The following is a 17,703-nucleotide window of genomic DNA, read 5'->3' as shown; positions in this document are numbered from 1 at the left end:
CCGTGTATTATTTCAATAGTTTAGTACTGAATGTGCAATAACAGAGTAGGTGTATACGTGGCATTAGGCCCAGTTTAATATAAAACATAATTTCTATAAAGTATATATATATTGTCAAGGGGACCCTGCTCCATCTCTATCAGTCTGGTGGTCCTTGGTCTGAAAAACGCTGAAGACCCCTTTACTAGATTACATTTCATCTCTTTAGTTTGTTTCACGTCAGATGCTTTGCCCTATGAGATGCAAAGCAACTGAATATGCAGAGCAGTGCTCGGTGTTTACACAAAAAAATGTACAAAGGCAGGTGAGGATAAGCCTCAGGAGAGCCGTTGCCAGGTAACCATAGTGACACAGGTAAGTAAGATACAGGAAGAGGTTTGAGTCTGCTGTGTCAAACTCAGCTCCTATGAATAAACGCGGTAGTCCTCGTTATCTCAAACAGTAATTTAATAAAACAAGATTTCACTCGAGTATTTTACTGTACTGTTTTACATTTCAGCGTATAACATCAACACGTTTCAACACGGAAATATACGGATAAAGCTTGCATTTATTTAGCAGACGTGGAGACAATGAGAGTAGATGTGCTCACCTTGAACAGGTGTTGTAGTGCAGGTGTCCTGGTTGAATGAAGCGTGCAGTCGAGCTCTTCGGTTGAAGTGTGACGGTTTAGCTCTGAAGCGGCGAGTCTTTATAGCCCCAGGCTGCCTCTACCGCCCCTTCCCTCCTGTCGTCCAAAGTGCTGACATCATGCACCTGATAGGTAACCGGAACACCGTTTAGAATTACCGAAACGCTGAATCATTCCCCCCAGTGACAGCAATAAAGTGGCAATAAAACATTTGATATTTGTTCTTGTGTAAAGAGGCGTGCCATCTAATTTACTTCCTCGAAGCTTTTTTTTTTTTTTTTTTTTGTATGCATAAGGTAATCGCATAGGACATATACAGATGTATTGTGAGAAATATAAAAGTCATCCTTATTTGCATTTTAGAAAGCAGCCTGCAGATGGAGGAAGAAAACCTAGCTGGAGAAACTGCAACGGATGAAAAGATCTGTATTATTGATTGTTGTGTTTGACAGATAAATTGTACATATTTGCATTTGTGTGGACTATCACAAAAAAAAACAAAAAAAAAAACTGGTTTGATAGTTGGAGTTATAGTAACCTAATACTGCATGATGTCTCGTGATGCTCTGATAAAAAACCCTCATAATGCAGAAGTTCCCAGTTGATATAAAAGACACAAAAGGCACTTGGAGGATTGTTACAGCAGCATCTTTTATCTCTCGGTTTCGCATTTGTGTTATCTATATGTGTTATATTTCCTTGTGAGGCGCAGCTTTCCAGCTCTCAGGTTTCACCTGCGTGTTGACGTCACACGCACCGCAGACATATAAAAGCGGAGCCTCGCGTCGCCAGGAGGAAACACCGCTTATCATGGCTCAGCTCCGTTCGCTGCATGTGTCCGTCGGCATCCTGAGCATCTCTGCCGGTGAGATTTATTTTCAAAAAGCTGACTTTTCAAGCGTTTAACTTTCATAAATAAGTGATTTTTAAATATAATACTAACCCGAGAAGTCAAACGGTCATAAAAAATATATAACTATATTACGAGATATTTACAGTGACATATGTGTTCAAATTTGAAAAACTTTATTTACATAGTTTGATTGGCTTTTTTAAAAAATATATATTATTTCTAACAAATTAATAATAGATAATATAATGTATGTAATTGGTTATCAGTTACATTTAAGCATACATAAGAAAAACATGGAAGAGAAAGAAAATCTTGTAACATACTTGTCCTAGTTTTGCTTAACAGCTATCAGCAGCTCAGAATATTGACTTTGCTTTCGACTTGTAGGTTCCCTCCTGCTTTTGGTGAACAATTATCCCATCTCTCCTGAAAATGAATTCATCCCCCAAAGTGCGCTGGGGATTCTGCTCCTCATCGTTGCAGCCCTTGTTGCATATGCTGGTTTGTGTTTATTTAAAAGTAATCCTGTATTTGTATTTGCATCCAGATCTGAGTAATCTCCCTGACCATGCCTTGTTTCTCTTCTAGGTGTCTCTCACAGTCTGTCCCACACCCGGCTGTTTTCCACTGTGTGCCTAACGATCTCTGCTCTGTGGTGTGGCTCTGGTCTGGTGTACATCCTGGTGGGACAGAGGGTGCTGAAGCCTACAGAGCTCAGAGCCGCTCTGGTCCCTGGCCTGGCAGCATTCGCATTAGCCCTGTTCATCATTGCTGGTGCTGCAGTGGTGGCGAAGAAAGCAGTTCTGTTTCTTATAGCTATCGGCATTTCCCTTGCCTGTGCCCATCAAATCGCTGGTCTGTCAGCTGCAGGTTTTGGTCAGTCTGCCACGGCTGCTAACTACTTTATTGTCTGTCTGGTGTGTGTTTACTTTGGATTTGGACGTCTGCTGTCCATGATCACTCATGGTAAAGTGGAACCTCCAGGGACAGTCCTGAAGAAAAAAGAGGAGCTGACAACAGATCAGAAACAGGGGTCCAATGATTTAGTGTCAGTAGGTTTGGTGATGAACTTGTTATCGGCCTGTGTGATAGTCTGTCCTCTGTTAGGTGTGGTCCCTCAGCTCTTTGTGGGTCATGTTCCTTGGCTGTGGACAGCTGGAGTCTTCCAGCTAGGCTTGTGTATCCTATTTTACAGAGATATGGACACACTAGCTGCCACTTTCTATGGTTTCACATCCCTGCTGAAATTTGCTGAGGGTTACACAGCTTTATTATCATTTTACTCCATTCAGCCTTACTCCCCTGTCCCCTTCCCTGTTGTCTTCTCTGTGCTTTTCTTTGTCCTGGCTCTGTTCAGCTGTCAGAAAGGCTTGCTGGAGGGGTTCTACCAGTTATTCTTCACAGCTTATTGCATTGCCATTGCAGCGCAGCCTCAAGGCTTCTTCCAAGGAGGCACTCAGGGTGTACAGGGAGCTATATTTGTGATTTCTGCAATCATGCTTTTTGTTATGACGTTCAACATGGTCTCCAGTACCATGATTCCCATAGGCCAGGGCTATTTCAAGGCTTTATTCAGCAGGACGCAGAGAATTACTCTCAGAGCACACGATAAAGAACTTCACACTCCTCACCTGGGCTACTCAAAATATGCAGACGCAGAGGCATTAGGTCACGCCTGCAACGTTCTCGCTGCGTTTGCCGTCACGGCCACAATTGGTGCCAGAAATCCTCTGTCCGTGTTGGTTCTCCCCTGGGTGGTAATGGCTGGTGGGGCCCTGCAGCTGTTGTGTGGTTCAGTAGCTTTCGCTCGGGGTAAAACCTTTGAGAGCACAGTATTTTATCTGTATGGGTTGATGTGGATAGTGTGGGGATTGACACGATACGGCGGCCTGTACGGTGACACCAGAAGCTTTCAACTGGCTGTTGGGATCATTAGCTTCATGCTGTTCAATGTTTTAGTGACTGTTGCAGCGCTGTTTCTGAATGTGGCCTGGTTTATCTATGCTTTCACCTTCCAGCTCATACTTATCAGCTTCCTGCTGGATGCACTAGGTGCACTGCCTTTTGGTTATGACATAGGAGTCACCATAATCTTTGGCCTCGTCAGTTTTTATTGTTTCTTGGCACACATTTTCAACGGCACGTTCCAGTCCCCCCAGATCCCATTAGGAAAACCTGTAGTCAAGATGAGTGGGGTGGGGGGAGGGGCAGATGTCTGTCCACATCTACCAGCCCGCAAGGTCACATCAGTCCTTCAGATTGCAGGTGAGATTTAAGACAGTGACTTTCATTTCTGAAATAAATACTTATTTATGCACATTTTAAAATGTTTTTTTTTTTTTTTTTTTTTTTTTAAATCTGTTTTCAAACAGAAATCATGAAGAATGGCGGCATTTGTGGAATGCCTACTGACACCGTCTATGTGCTGGTGGCCGCTTGCAGCCGGCCGGACGCAGTGGTTAAAGCTTTCAAGTGAGTTTCATGTCTCACACACGTTCCTGCATTCATTTATTGCTTTCATATTCTGATCTTTGTCACTGCTATGTTTGTCTTCAGGGTGAAGAAACAGGCACAGGACCGACCCATGTCCATGTGGATCTCCTCCATAAAGCAGCTGGAGCCGGTGCGACACCTGCTGAGCCCTCTGCTCCTGGACTTCATGGAGGCTGCATGGCCATCATCCATTAGCATGGTTATACCCAGAGGTGGGTGTAAGACTCTGGGCATGTGTCATGCCTGTTGAGGCTTTCATGAGCACCATACTGTATTTCTTGTCTCGTGCAGGACCCTGGATGGACACCTTTGGTTTGGGAGATGCTGCCAAACACATAGGGACTCCACAAAGCATTGCCATCAGAAATCCAGACTGTGCTGTAGCCACGCATCTCATCAGTCTGGTACGGAACATGAATATTAATCTGAATGTCTTAAATTTATTGAAGATCAATCACCAGACCCTTCAATGCAACTGTTTTCTTATGTTTTCAGGTAGGGCCCATTGCTGTAACCTCAGCCAACCCCACAGGAGAGGCAGACACGACTCACCATAACCAAGTGTTCGCCAAGCTAGGAGACAAGGTAATGACAATGATTCAGTGTAATTAAAAATATGAAGGACATGAATATGAAGTGAACTGTATCTTCATTGGTTGCTTAGGTGGATGGAGTGTTATGTGATGGACCCTCCCCAGAGAACATTGCATCCACTGTGGTTGACTGCACCAAGATTGAAACTGGACACATTGGCTTCTTCAGAGTGGGTCTCATTCCCAAGTCCAAGGTAATGGAAATATTGTTTTGTTCATTCTTAGTAGAAAGTTGTTTCATTGGGTATATGTTCACATTAGCCAGTTCATTTAATACCTGCTTTTTTGTTTGTGCTTTCAAGGTTCTTGAAATCTTTGAGGAGGTCCAGAGGCGTCACAGGCAGGGACAGACAAATCCTGGGTTTGAACCTGATGTGTATTCAGTAAGGCTGCCAAGTTCAGGAGATGACAGCACATCAGAATCAGGAACAGGAAGTTGAAATTCAGCACCATTCACTGTTTCACCAGGACCAAGTCCAGTCCTTAGAAATGGCTCTTAGTATTTGCACATAGCTTAAAATATCCCACCAGTTGTACCTTAAAATCCCTTTTACGTGAATAGCTGTTTCCATGATGCATATGTTGTATCCAAGCAGACACTAATGTCGTTTAATCATGTACAATATGAATAATATCTTTAATTTATATTTTTTTTATGAATACAATTTTGTTTTATATTGTCCTTCTCTTTGTTTGGAAATCTTGGCACTTTAAATACATTTATGCACTGTATATTCTGAAAATAAATTAAATGATGCCTACGGGTGATGGTTTTATTTATACAGTATGGCTTTTTGATATTTCAGTTTATTCAGTTTTTTTTTTTTTTTTTAAATGAAAGCCTCAAGCCAAGACATGTCCCTCGCTGTCCTGTAGTGTTTTGTGGGCAGACAAATTACGCTGTTTACATCATTAATAGTTCATAGAGTTTGGTGATCTCACGCACAATCACTTCAAGTGCAATTCCACCCAACATCAGAGTAACTTGAGATCATCTAAGACATCAACTGTATATGATGGTGCAGAGACATTAAAGGTGACATAGAATGATTGAACGGGGTATTTATCCTTGATCTGTGATGTGACATGCAGACAACAAAATTTTGGTTGGGTCTGTAATGCCTTAGAAGCTTCCTAAAAACCTCTCTCAGAAAGCTATATTAGGGTGGGGGGTTTTAAACGCGTGGTTTTGCACCTATTTGGCGCCCCTTCGGGCTTAACTGGCAACCTCATTATGAAATGCAAGCACTTGACACTGATTGGCTGCATTTGCTGCCACTCAAAAGAATGTAAACTTCGCTATAGAGAGCCGAAGTCCCGCCCCTCTACTTACCGAAGGGAGTTTTGGTCGGTTCTGTACGCGCCAGCATGCGGGACTTGTAGTTCGTTTAATTACGTATTTTCCATAGCGTTTTACTTAACTATCTTGCGACAAACTGTGACATTCTTGACATGTAAAATCATTTTTTATTCTGAAAAACAACATGTATATCCTAATCCAAGGCACAAGTCGATCGGGACCAGAAAATAATTTATCTTTCGCCATAGACTGCCGCTCACAAACGAAGTAGCAGTCTGTGGTTGAATGTAGTTGGAATCCGATTATAAATGAACAGCAGCCACGCATCTCGTGCATTTCTTTCGGTGGGAATGTAATGGAAAGTTTGCACACCGCTTGCACAGCCTGGAAGAGCACACCTCGGAACGCGACTCGCCATTTCGCCTTGAACTCCGCAAGCACTGCTGCAATGTACTTCCCGTTGGAGGTGAGAGGGCGGATGTATGCAAATTATTTTGAAGGGGAGGGAATTGAATGAGAGTGGGGGGGCAGTGAGATGCATTTTACGTAATATGTATCCGTTGTTCAGATTGGGCCATTTTCTGGCTGACATTTCTAAAGGAGGAATTTCTATGAAACGGAGATGTTTAGAATGTCTAGCACTTTTCGTATGTTCGTGAATGCGGGCAGACTACCGTTATTCAACTAAGACAAGGTAAAAACGTTTTTTCATTCTCTGTCACCTTTAACATGCATAGCAGAAAATAACAACATTTAATTTCATGAAACTATATAAGGTATCAGCAAGTTACCTTTCTAATGATATAATCATTAGACAGCTGACCCTGCACTTGGAATGATATAAATTAGCTGTCCCATGTAAGATTGTGTGGCTTGTGGTCAGCCTCACAGTATGAAAAAAATGTCATTCTTTGCCAAGTTATCATAATTGTAGGTGAATTTATTATATCATTGCTCACTTTTTTTAGTTGAGCCCACTGAAGTGAAATCAAGTGTCTCGCAAACTTGCTCAGTTGTTGCTTTTACTACAAAATTGATGGTTTTTGTTACCATCTGTTGAAGCCCAGGTGAATAAATCTATCCAGGGAAAAACAGGATGGTACATTTGGAATATTGTCTAAATTAAATTATTTTCCCTTAACTTACTCTGAAACAGGAGCAATGTTTACAGCAAGAAAAAAACGTCTCCATGCTTCTCTTACTGTTGTTTGTAGACAACTTGGAAAACAGTGAGTCACTATAAGCTCATGACCTGAAATAATCCATTTATAGCAGCCCATTCATTATAGCCGAGCAATGCCTGTAATGTGCATAAACTGGCTTTATGGAGGTGGGAAAGGTGTGGCTTCCAAGAAAATCTGGTGGGAAATCATTTAAAGTGATGGTATGGTTTACATGATTTGTCATGTAATGGCTGATAATTAACTCTAACAGGTGCAAGAAGGTGCAGCATAAACACTGAAACCCAAGACTTTTTTCCTTCCGCCGAAATCTGGTGAAAACGATACTGTTTCCTGATTGCTTGACAGTAAATGCGCCTAACAAATCAGTTTTTCTGAAAATACTTCCTGACTCTGCACGACCTTTACTGAAACTCACCGGTTCTCACAACTTTTGGGTGAACTGTAGATAAGAACCATGGAGGCCTGTAGGGCAATTTGTCTTCTTGAAAATTTCCTATGTCAGTGAGTAAACAGGCTGTCTGGACTTAAGATTACAGTGTCGCTTCTGCACCCTGCAAACCACAACGACTAACAACCTCACAGCAGTGATTTAGTAAGACTTTGTCTATTTTTGTGTACGTGTACAAACATGGTGCATTTTGGCCTTCCTGCACACCAGTTCTCCTGTTTTCAGGCTGTGCGTGGACGTGTCTCACTGCCGCCCTGTCTCAGGAAGTGTCTCAGAAAAATACTTTCTGTCAAATATTAATATATATAAGTTTTTCATTTCAGGGCAATTCACATTTTAGCCATTTGCACCCTAATGAAGCTGTAAAAAGGTTACTGTAAACCACTGTATGTCACATCTAAAGCACATCTAAAAGAACAAAGCACTCTTTGTCGCTAAATGTTTCCTGGTAATGGGTTACTAAGTAACAGCAGTTACTTAACTTAGTATTTATTTTTAACCTTTAACAAGGGGAAATCCCCAAAGATTATGCTGTCTGGCGTGTGTTAGGCAATCGATAGATAGGCGGCACGTTCTATTTGGAAATGTCTCTTTAATCATAACGTGAAGGAAAATCCAATCATGTTTCCGTATTGATACAAGATATCCTTGACATCCAAGTACTTTCAGAAGATATTTCAGGATCATTATTTCATAAAAACAAGAAGGAATACTGATTGTTTCCTTGTTACAAATCATATCTTTCTTCAATTTCTTTCCAAGTGATGATGCGGAAAAATAATTCGTCATCACACGAGGGAAAATCCAATCACACTTCCTTATTGACACAAGATATACTTATCATTCAGTTATTTTCAGAAAAAAAATATTGATTTCCTTATCATAACGCATATCTTCTTTCACAGTGAAGACTCAGGAATATAATTTGTCCGGCTGTAAGAAGCAGGCTTCGGAATTTATGTTAATTAACTCACATAGGATTAGTCATTTTCAGAGCATATATTTTTTTGGCCTTTTTAATGGAATCACCATGGAAGCTCACACAACTCGACGAATAAAGGAGGACAAGTCATGCACGGAAGTGAATCTGTGGCGGCAGTGCACTAAAAGCTGTGGCACCTGTGCAAAAGAAGTCCCCCTTGTAGAATTGTCACATTAGCACAATGACACCGCTTAAAACTAATGCATCATATACAAGCCTAGACTTTGAGCTCTCTCTTTGAGTGTTGTGTAGCTTACAGTAGGAGCAAACTGATATGAAGCATTAGTAAAAACTGATTTGAAACACCTGTCAGCTCTCATCAGGGTATTAACATGAAAGAGCATACATCAAGAGTCTGTGAATTTTCTTTTTTTGCCAAGCTACTTGTGGCTCTGGCACAAGTAGCTGCCTGAGGTGTTTTGTCATGAAAGTAAAACAGGTAAACACAGGAAGTCATTCATTTATTCATCTTCTGCAATCGTTTGTCATGTTGCTGGGGGCATGTCTTTGGATGGTGGGAGGAAGCCGGAGTACCTGGAGAGAACCCACGCAGACACAAGGAGAACATGCAAACTCCACACAGAAAAGAAATAGTTGGACCATGGATTCAAACCCAGGACCTTCTCGCTGTGAGGCATCAAGTGCTAACCACCTCGCAACTATGTCGCCCCCACCACTATTTTTCCTACTCTAATAAGTTCAGGCGTAAGCTGTGAAATGCTGCCTTTAAATGACTTTGTGGCCACGACACGGGACGCCACGTACACAAAATGCTCGGCATTTAAAATGATAACAACCGTATGATGATAACACTGCTGCCAGCTGCCGATGCTAACAGTTTAGCAAGCTAACAACCTGGTAACTCAAAGTAGGAGATGTAAAGGTATAAAGAAAAGACAAGACTGTCGGGTATATTAGTATTTTATTTTTCATTCATTCATCTTCTGTAACCGCTTGTCCTGTGAAGGGTCGTAGGGGCTGAAGCCTATCTGTATTATTGTTGACTGTATTTTACAAATCTGATTTACAAAACTACAAAGAAAAGTCTTCACAATGCTTTTTAGTTGTGAGGTCGTGAATACCACAAGAGATTTACTCTTCTTGTGAACATTATAAGGCAGCACTACATGACAGCATGGGTTATGTCTGACATGATATGTTTTGAGTCGTACTTTTTATTGTTCCTCTTGGTCCGTTCAGTGGAGGCCTTGACCTGTTTCAGTGAGGCCTTGTCTTTGCTGCTCCTGCTGTGTGGAGTGTGCTCGTTTCTGTTGTCCCGTCTCATATTTTGCAGGCAACAACTGAGATTTTGTTCATTGTTTGTGCTTGTGGACACACACACGCACGTTAACAAAGGTTTTGACACATTATAGGGACAGTGTTTTAGTTTGGGGATTGTGGAGTGTGCAGCCTGTTTTCTGCCTCGCCTTATACGCAGTTAGAGGAAGTGAGATTTTATTCATTGTTGGTGATTGTGGACAGACATGCAGGTGGTTGGGTGAACACAATCTGGAACCTGCATTTTGCTTTTGTCACTGATTTGCATTTGTCTATATGTGTGCGTCAACTTTTCATCGTCATATCCTGAACAGATGGAAATGCCCTAAAAATATTTTTAAATTAATCTACTGAAACTCACATCATTGCCTACACTGGTATTTTGCATTTAGGAAACACATATCACACAGTATCAGGTGAATACTTTCTTTATTCTCATAGAATTATTCAGTGCAAGTGCATACCAGTACATACTGTACATCAGAGAAGAAGATTAATATCCTGATCCAAACACAAAAGTCACCATGTGTCAACACACTGTACACGGTTTAAATTTATATTCACAGCATCATCGACGAAACAACAACAGCACAAACATATTTTGGCATTCTTAAAGTAACATCGACATTTAAGTTCAGTTTATTTCAATTCTCAGATAAGTTTCTTCATGTGAAGTAAATTCAGAAGTTTCCATCACAGACATTGCAAGCAACCCATCGTAAGCTTATTATACATAAATCCCCAGATATCTGAGTTACAAGTTTAAGAACAACATTTAAATTGTCCCTAAGATTAGGAGTTGAAGAAGCAGAACTTGGAGGAAACCAGCCACCAAGATGCTCTCAAGAAGAAAATAAATTATATAAGTAACTATCACACCATAGAGGTTTTCACTCGGTCAAATATCTGTCTGACTTTAACTGCGGGGACACAGCCTTCCCTCACGATGGTGATGGTTCCTGTAGAAATCAACTTGAGTTAGACAGTGCTAAAATAACCAAAAAAAAGAGAGATACTACTGTAAGATTTTTTTGTGCGTTTTTACCTTCATCAATCCGTAGACAGTTGACCACAGTGGAAGCGACAACTTCGTTAGAGTTGCCATCACAAAGAACTCCTTGGATCTTGTGTCCCAAACGACTGTGGAGAAAAGAAGGTCAGATACCAAAGGTCAGATCATTGTGCTAAAGTACCAACAGTTTGCACTTTAATACAATAGTTGCATTTCATGTACACATTACAGTTGTTTGAGGGCACACTTACTTGATGACCATGCTGTGGTGAGTGCTGTCTGGCTCTCCGCTGGGATTGGCTGAGGTAATGGCCAGGGGTCCAGTCATGTCACATAAGTGTCCGGTCACCGTGTGGTCAGGCACGCGGATCATGATGCTGTCCTTGGTACCAACGCGGTCGTAAGCTGGACCCACACCTAAAAACAATCAATTAAAAGTTGAGGTGAATACTGATTACGTGTATTGATGCTAAGCTAAAAATGTTCACTGGAAGCCTCCATGAAGTGTTCACCTAGTCTGAGCAGCCAGTCTCCTTTGCTGACGATGCAGCTGATGCCGCCAGGATACACGTTCCTCATAAACTCCCACAGCAGAGGACTGAAAGGAGGCTTGGCTGCCACCAGCTGCTCCACACTAGAGATGCAAATGCATATGGGCTTCTCCGCTGGTCTGTCCTGTAACAGGTCATAGAAAACAGGTTTAAGAGTTTAGACTTTTATTGATCGAGCCCCATGTTGCACATCAATGGCTTATTAGTGATGCAGTGCTATGCAATGCAAACTATTGACCCTCATAGCAAAGCTATGGGAGTCAATAGTTTGCAGTGCGAAGCACTGCAAACTATTGTTCTTCACTACGTTTTTTCTTCTTATTATTAGTGATGCAGTGCTACGCAATGCAAACTATTGACCCTCATAGCAAAGCTATGGGAGTCAATAGTTTGCAGTGCGAAGCACTGCAAACTATTGTTCTTCACTACGTTTTTCTTCTTATTATTATTAAACTTTTTCCTACGGCCGATTTTCGAAACCTTTCAACTCAAATACCGTTCGTCGCACACAGACACAAAATACATCAAAACGTGCGTCTCGATCGGACTCGGTGTGCTTCTATACAGTTCTTTCAAACAAGATTTGTTCGCGACGTAGTCGCGAAAAAACCGCGATCAATTTCCCATTGAAATGAATGGAGAAGCCCGAAAAAAGCGGCAACATTCCAAAATTTACAGCTTGGCTTTGTCGAGTGATTACTCGGCCATGCTTTGTAGTAGAAACTTGCTTGGAAGTTTGTACGAGGCACGGGAAGTGTAGCTTTCTCTTCCTGAAAACGGCGTTTCGATACCTTTTACGGTTTGGTCAGGGTCGCAGTTTACGTTTGGTGAAATCTGGGGAAAAAAATTAAAAATCCCTCCCTCTAACGCTCACTCTAACTTCAGAGTTTCGGTGATATTCTGAAAAAAAAAGGTTCAATCTCACGTGGTGGCCACAGTTTTTGAGGTACAGAGATAAAAAATATGTAAAAACGTAGGGATTTTTGTTGGCTTTCAGATGGTGTGGGTTTTATTTGTGTGGGACGTACGGTTTGGGCTGCAGGCTCCTCCAAGCGAGGAGTGCGCCGACCAGTTTTCGAATTTTTTCCCATGTGTGTGTATGTGGAAAGCGACAGCGATTTTTCGACGATTTTTCACGTCGCATACTTTTTTTCTAAAACGACTACGGCCACAATTTTCGCAGCAGGCGCGTGGGAACAACACTAAATTGTAGAAAACCCTCGGCTGACGCTCACGATGTGTTCGTTTTCCCGATAGGACTTGTAGTTTTTGATTTATGAGCATTTGTTCGGAGGGCAAATCCTAGTTTGCACTTTCCCTCTGACTCAGGCAGAGGTGAGAGAGAGAAGGAGACTTCAGCGTCAGTTGACCCTGGTAGCCATGACAACCAGACCCCAACCAGCTTACACACGCAGCAGGAGTGGACGAGAGGCGGGAAAAGAGCTCTCAGTGGAAAACAGTATCTGCCAAAACATTAAAACCCCCCAAACCATTACTGCAGTACTGTAGGGGGCCAGAACCTGACATTATGACCTTTTCCTTTATTTTAAACACAAATTATATCTGGCTGCTTTGCTGAAACTCCTGACACAACATCCCTGACCCGTTTCCTTCATCTTATTAGGTCAGTGAATAGCTCAACTGGTAACAGACGCTAACTACTAGCCGCCCAGTGATTTAGCCGACGACTAGCCTTCCAGCATAGCTCATGTATGTTAGCAAGCTAGCGGAGCTAACGGAGCTAGCTAGCCGCTAGCTAACCGCCGCGGACTCAACCGCGGAGTTAGCCTCGAGCTAACCGCGAGCTAGCCTCGAGCTAACCGCGAGCTAACCGGGATTTAACCGCTAGCTAACCAGGATTTAACCGCGGACCCGCGGGAGTTAAACACGAATTAGCCGCGGCAGTTCGCCGTGAGCTAACGCGGAGGCTAGTGGGGTTAGCCGCCGGCTAATTCGCCGCCTTGCTAGCGGGTGCTTATCACAGTAATAATGTTGAAGTTTTACAATTTAAAGGGAAGATATTTTTAAATTAAACTGTGTCAAACTGAAAAATATATTATTCCACCACATAAAGTAGGAAACATTTATGGCTTGCAACAACATTAATGACAGTATATATATAATTGGAGTAATTTAATATAATATGATGTTTTTAATTAAATAAATAATGAGCTGTTGAACACTCATAAGAGTTATATTAAGTATGTTACATAACATTATTTGACATGTCTGTTTGTCTGCCTATAGTTTTCCTCCAGCTGATCCAGACAGACTGCAGTGACGTCCAACATGAGACAAAGAGCTGGACTCGCAGGACAATTTGAAGGTCTTCACTTCATCGCTGATTCCTTGTTACAGCCTGGATGTGTTAAGTTTAATATTATTGTTTATCTAACTGTAAGACTGTGCCGTAAACTGTTAAACTATTGCTCAGGTAGGAGTAATGAGTTTTATTGTTAAAATTATTATGATTAACGATCAATTGTTACGATTTGCTCGTTCTTTGTCTGGGGATCCTAGTGAGATCCCTCCCACTCTCTTCCTTATTTGATGCTGGCTTTCAGGTGGAGCTGGGAGGGGTCTGCTGCCTGTACCTGCCCTTCAGTTTGTAGAAGGGCGTAAAGGACGACCCTTCTCAGTGTCTCTCTCTCTCAGCCAGGCCTACTGCATCCTCCTCATCCTGTTTGGTTTGTTGTACCCTGCATGACATCAAACTCACACCCATCCAGTCAGAAGGAACCAGGCCTTAAATGACTATTTGAGTTGTGCTTTTTGTTATAGCTGCTGCTCATGGTAGTAAAGACATGCTACTTAGTAAAGACATTCGCGACGTAAGTCGCGAATACTTTCATACCTGTCTTGACCTGACCATTACTTTTTGTAGTCAAACATGAAATTATTTGCAACGTTAGTCGCAAATATTTTCACCAGGATTATATTATGACTATATGAACAGGTGATCATTAAAGCATCATAGCATCTTGGTATAATTGCATTGTAGCATCTTAGCATCGTAGCAACATAGTATCTTAGCTTTGTAGCATCTTAGTATCATAGCATCTTAGTATCTTAGCATCATAGCATTGTAGTAGCATCTTGGCATAGTAGCATCATCATAGCATCGTAGCATCGTACTATCACAGCAATATAGCATGGTATCGCAGACTGCTGCGGCCACTGCATCACTCTCGCGATTTCCCGCAGGGGAATTGTCTAGTTATTATTAAACTTTTTCCTACGCATTTTCGAAACCTTTCAACTCAAATACCGTTCGTCGCACACAGACACAAAATACATCAAAACGTGCGTCTCGATCGGACTCGGTGTGCTTCTATACAGTTCTTTCAAACAAGATTTTTTCGCGACATAGTCGCGAAAAAACTGCGACAAATTTCCCAATTGAAATGAATGGAGAAGCCCGAAAAAAAAAAGAATTCAACAGACATTTTCAACAATGAACTGCTCTGGCATACTTTAACCGAGAGACTTCATTTAAACTTTAAAACGTAGGTACTCTTGCCTTCTCTTCAGAGATTCACTTCACTTATCGACAACTTTTACCGTTTTTAAACTATGAAGCCTCAGAGTTGTGTAGGTTTTTACTCAAATTTCAGGGTTTATAATGGGTGTGTATTGCGCGGAATGTTTGTGCTAGAGTGGATGACATCATCAGCTAGAGTGAGGAGGGGAGAAGAAAGTTAGTCAAAAAACTGCACAGAAACTGCTCCCGTGGCCACAAATTTCACACGACAGACATAATTTATACATAGAAACGTAGGAAAATTTGTCTTCTCACTCAAATTCGTCTGCTAAAGCTGTAAGTCTTATAGTTTTGGCGTCAGACACAAAGATGCGCCAGCAACACCCACCCACAGCTCCATAGACTGCCATGTTAAAAAGGCAGGGAAATTTCTGGAGGAAAGCAGACGTAACCTTTCTTTGAATCGCTTAGAATAGGTCACATTTCGTCATTTTACCCACAAACTGCATATGTAGACGTTCAGGAAAGCCTCAAGATGCCCAAAGTTAAGTCGGTTCAATGATTGGAAATACGGTTTGGCCACAAGTCCTTCCTGTTCGAGGCGATTTTTCAGCATTTTCTCTCTCTTTCCCCGTCTTCCAACTGACATTCTAACAGGAGCAGTTGACCCTGGTAGCCATGACAACCAGACCCCAACCAGCTTACACACGTTCACACACGCAGCTGCTGGGGACGAGAGGCGGGAAAAGAGCTCTCAGTGGAAAACATGATCTGCCAAAACATTAAAACCCCCCAAACCATTACTGCAGTACTGTAGGGGGCCAGAACCTGACATTATGACCTTTTCCTTTATTTTAAACACAAATTATATCTGGCTGCTTTGCTGAAACTCCTGACACAACATCCCTGACCCGTTTCCTTCATCTTATTAGGTCAGTGAAAAGCTAAACTGCTAACAGACGCTAACGACTAGCCGCCCAGTGATTTAGCCGACGACTAGCCTTCCAGCATAGCTCATGTATGTTAGCAAGCTAGCGGAGCTAACGGAGCTAGCTAGCCGCTAGCTTAACGCCGCGGACTCAACCGCGGAGTTAGCCTCGAGCTAACCGCTAACTAACCGCTAGCTAACCGGGATTTAACCGCGGACCCGCGGGAGTTAAACACGAATTAGCCGCGGCAGTTCGCCGTGAGCTAACGCGGAGGCTAGTGGGGTTAGCCGCCGGCTAATTCGCCGCCTTGCTAGCGGGTGCTTATCACAGTAATAATGTTGAAGTTTTACAATTTAAAGGGAAGATATTTTTAAATTAAACTGTGTCAAACTGAAAAATATATTATTCCACCACATAAAGTAGGAAACATTTATGGCTTGCAACAACATTAATGACAGTATATATATATAATTGGAGTAATTTAATATAATATGATGTTTTTAATTAAATAAATAATGAGCTGTTGAACACTCATAAGAGTTATATTAAGTATGTTACATAACATTATTTGACATGTCTATTTGTCTGCCTATAGTTTTCCTCCAGCTGATCCAGACAGACTGCAGTGACGTCCAACATGAGACAAAGAGCTGGACTCGCAGGACAATTTGAAGGTCTTCACTTCATCGCTGATTCCTTGTTACAGCCTGGATGTGTTAAGTTTAATATTATTGTTTATCTAACTGTAAGACTGTGCCGTAAACTGTTAAACTATTGCTCAGGTAGGAGTAATGAGTTTTATTGTTAAAATTATTATGATTAACGATCAATTGTTACGATTTGCTCGTTCTTTGTCTGGGGATCCTAGTGAGATCCCTCCCACTCTCTTCCTTATTTGATGCTGGCTTTCAGGTGGAGCTGGGAGGGCTCTGCTGCCTGTACCTGCCCTTCAGTTTGTAGAAGGCGAAGCATAAAGGACGACCCTTCTCAGTGTCTCTCTCTCTCAGCCAGGCCTACTGCATCCTCCTCATCCTGTTTGGTTTGTTGTACCCTGCATGACATCAAACTCACACCCATCCAGTCAGAAGGAACCAGGCCTTAAATGACTATTTGAGTTGTGCTTTTTGTTATAGCTGCTGCTCATGGTAGTAAAGACATGCTACTTAGTAAAGACATTCGCGACGTAAGTCGCGAATACTTTCATACCTGTCTTGACCTGACCATTACTTTTTGTAGTCAAACATGAAATTATTTGCAACGTTAGTCGCAAATATTTTCACCAGGATTATATTATGACTATATGAACAGGTGATCATTAAAGCATCATAGCATCTTAGTATAATTGCATTGTAGCATCTTAGCATCGTAGCAACATAGTATCTTAGCTTTGTAGCATCTTAGTATCATAGCATCTTAGTATCTTAGCATCATAGCATTGTAGTAGCATCTCGGCATAGTAGCATCATCATAGCATCGTAGCATCGTACTGTCGCAGCAATATAGCATGGTATCGCAGACTGCTGCGGCCACTGCATCACTCTCGCGATTTCCCGCAGGGGAATTGTCTAGTTTTTTATTCTTACTTTGATGCCATAGATTTTCTCGATGGCCTGAGGATTCTTGCAAGAGGCGGACAGGGCATACACAGTGTCTGTGGGAATACCACATACTCCTCCTTCCTCCAGAAGACCAGCGATCTTCTTGAGGCCACTGGTGAGTCGGGAATTAGCCACTGGACAGGGAAGCTCTGACAATGTCTCCTGCTTCTTTTTGGCCTATAACCGAACACAGAGAAAGTGGATTGATTATACAGTATTATACAGTATGCTTTTCAGTTGAAATGAAGAAAAAAACACAAAGATGGCCTCTTTACTGTTAAGCTGCTCACCTTTAATAAAGGAGGACCCATAGGTAGCAATCTCTGTGAGAAGATGCAGTTGACCAGTGATGCAAGAACTCCATATATAC

The 17,703-nt window shown here is 41.9% G+C and overlaps 2 protein-coding genes across 2 annotated transcripts in view; both read left to right on the top strand.

Annotated features, from left to right (window-relative positions):
- LOC311491762 (cis-aconitate decarboxylase-like) overlaps nt 1–17,703 on the top strand; it is a gene marked incomplete at its 5' end in the record, with an annotated part of 31,165 nt that overhangs the window by 6,646 nt on the left and 6,816 nt on the right. The window lies entirely within an intron of this gene.
- Nucleotides 1,442–5,601, top strand: LOC311491312 (uncharacterized protein; the record flags this gene model as incomplete). Its single annotated transcript, XM_084549218.1, has 8 exons — nt 1,442–1,496; nt 2,073–3,749; nt 3,857–3,956; nt 4,041–4,189; nt 4,269–4,381; nt 4,473–4,562; nt 4,642–4,764; nt 4,873–5,601. The coding sequence occupies 8 exons, from the start codon at nt 1,442–1,444 to the stop codon at nt 5,008–5,010; spliced, it is 2,445 nt and encodes an 814-aa protein (XP_084405344.1). The 3' UTR covers nt 5,011–5,601.

This window comes from Chelon labrosus (genome assembly GCF_963514085.1).
Source record: "Chelon labrosus genome assembly, chromosome: 8".
NCBI classification, from domain to species: domain Eukaryota; kingdom Metazoa; phylum Chordata; class Actinopteri; order Mugiliformes; family Mugilidae; genus Chelon; species Chelon labrosus.
Note: the sequence above shows the minus strand (reverse complement) of the source record. Positions and strands in the feature narration are given on the sequence as shown.